Here is a 1,951-nt window from a genome sequence, read left to right as displayed (position 1 = left end):
ATGTGGTTTGTCAACACCAAAAGTTGAATATTTGTGTCTTATATTTTTTTTATTCCGCTGCATGTTGTCGTAGATGTTACAGTACCATACACAACACTTATATCGATCTGATACACACAATTAGGGCTGTTAAAAATTCTCGAAATCCTGACTGTTCTCGAATCCCAACTCATTCTCGTCCCAAAAAAATTTCTACCCGACATTTTTTGACTCGAATTTTTGGGATTTCTCCTGTCTTGATTAATATCGAGAGAGGGATCGGGAATAAAATCTTATTCCGACGGGATTTCCGACCCATCCAGAATAATATTATAATATATTTTAATAATAATTTTATTAATAGATTGAGCTAAATATTATTGTGTTTCTACCCATATAACAATTAATTGTGGATTTAATTTACATAATTGTTTATTGTTGAAATGATCGAATATTAGAATAACAAAATGACGTTTTGTGTATTTTTTTTAAAAATTAAATAAATAATTTAATTAATTAATATTTATAATTATATAATTAGAATAAATACTAGAAGAAGATATATAATTTGACAATCTATTAAACAAAATTCATCTAGTAATTTATATTCGAACATTTTATTAATAATTATTCGATGCATATTATGATGTTCTTCTTTTGACAAAACATTGAAACATTATCTGGAATATTTTAGTATTATATGTTTTTTGTTGAATATTTATTTTTTATTTAGAAATATAAATTTTTAAATAATATTTTTTTAATAAAATAATCTGAAAGAAATCTTGAAAATGAAAAACAAAATCTGGATTTTCTCTCCCTACCCGACGGGAACCCGAATAATCGAGTCCTGAAATATGTCGGGTACGAGATCGAGAGAAAAAAATTCTCGATTCTTTTCGGGATGAAAATTGGGTAGGAGGGTTACGAGAGTATGAGACAGGTCCCAACCCTATTCTACCCCTACACACAATCCTCTTATTATTTAATTAGTAACTTTATGTTAACGAACCTTTTCAAATTTTATGGGTTCAATCTCTACGACTTGGACTTATAAAAGTAAAACCAAATGGTACCAAAGTCATACATTAATGTTTCCCACAAGCTTTGGACATTTTTTTAATGCCTTACATATGGATAAAATGGAATGTACCAAGAAATTTACAACCAATATGACCCTAATTTGTACAATAGTATCATATTGCAATTCGAAATGTTGAAAGATTTAAGAACGTACAAAAGCCAAACTTGGAAGTCAAGTTAATAAGAGCAATGAATCCTTCATTAGCTTTACAAATTCTTCAATGTCAATCTTCCCATCATCGTTGTAGTCAAAAGCCATTATCATTCTTTGGTATTCTTCTCCAGAGAATCTCGTGAATCCCATTGAGTCTATCACTTTCTCCAATTCATTTGCATCTATGAAACCATCATTGTTGCCATCAAATATGTTAAATGCTTCTCTCACTTCATCCAAACAAGGTTGAACTTTGTCGAACACACTCGCAACCTCGATATTCGACCCTTGTGATCTTGCAATTTTATGGCGCTTGTTTGATCCCTTCCTAGCACCGCAGTCCAGTCCCAGTGTCTGGAAGACTATTTCGACGTCCTCGATGTTCACGCTCGTCGGCGTGTCTATTTTCCATTCGAAACAAGGTTCTGACGTTAGAGGAGTATCATCGGTGACGAAAAAAATCCGGGATAGGTCTCGACAACATTTCGACATGTGGAGGAAGAGTTGAGGCAGAGATCGGATTACGGGTCCGAAGCAAAAGTAGAAGTCTTCGACTGCAAATATCCAGCTGAAGAGTACACACCATAAGATGACATAAACAAATGAAACAAGATTTGATGCAATGTTACCTATGCTTGCTGACATCTTAGCATCCATCACAAAAAGTATATATGAACTAATTAAGTTGTGTGAATTAATTGACCATATTAATTGCATGAAGTTCTCTTTTTATAT

The 1,951-nt window shown here is 32.3% G+C and overlaps 1 protein-coding gene across 1 annotated transcript; it reads right to left on the bottom strand.

Annotated features, from left to right (window-relative positions):
• Positions 1–1,234: 1,234 nt before the first annotated feature.
• On the bottom strand, positions 1,235–1,708 carry LOC140877729 (probable calcium-binding protein CML46). Its single transcript, XM_073281296.1, has one exon. The coding sequence runs from the start codon at positions 1,706–1,708 to the stop codon at positions 1,235–1,237; it is 474 nt and encodes a 157-aa protein (XP_073137397.1).
• Positions 1,709–1,951: the final 243 nt, after the last annotated feature.

The sequence above is a fragment of the Henckelia pumila genome, chromosome 2, assembly GCF_033568475.1.
Source record: "Henckelia pumila isolate YLH828 chromosome 2, ASM3356847v2, whole genome shotgun sequence".
Taxonomy (NCBI): Eukaryota; Viridiplantae; Streptophyta; class Magnoliopsida; order Lamiales; family Gesneriaceae; genus Henckelia; species Henckelia pumila.
The sequence above is the reverse complement of the archived record's forward strand: the minus strand, read 5'-3'. Positions and strand labels throughout refer to the sequence as shown.

Coding starts and splice junctions, on each gene's coding strand:
- LOC140877729 (XM_073281296.1), bottom strand. CDS start 1,708: ATGTCGAAATGTTGTCGAGACCTATCCCGGATTTTTTTCGTCACCGAT.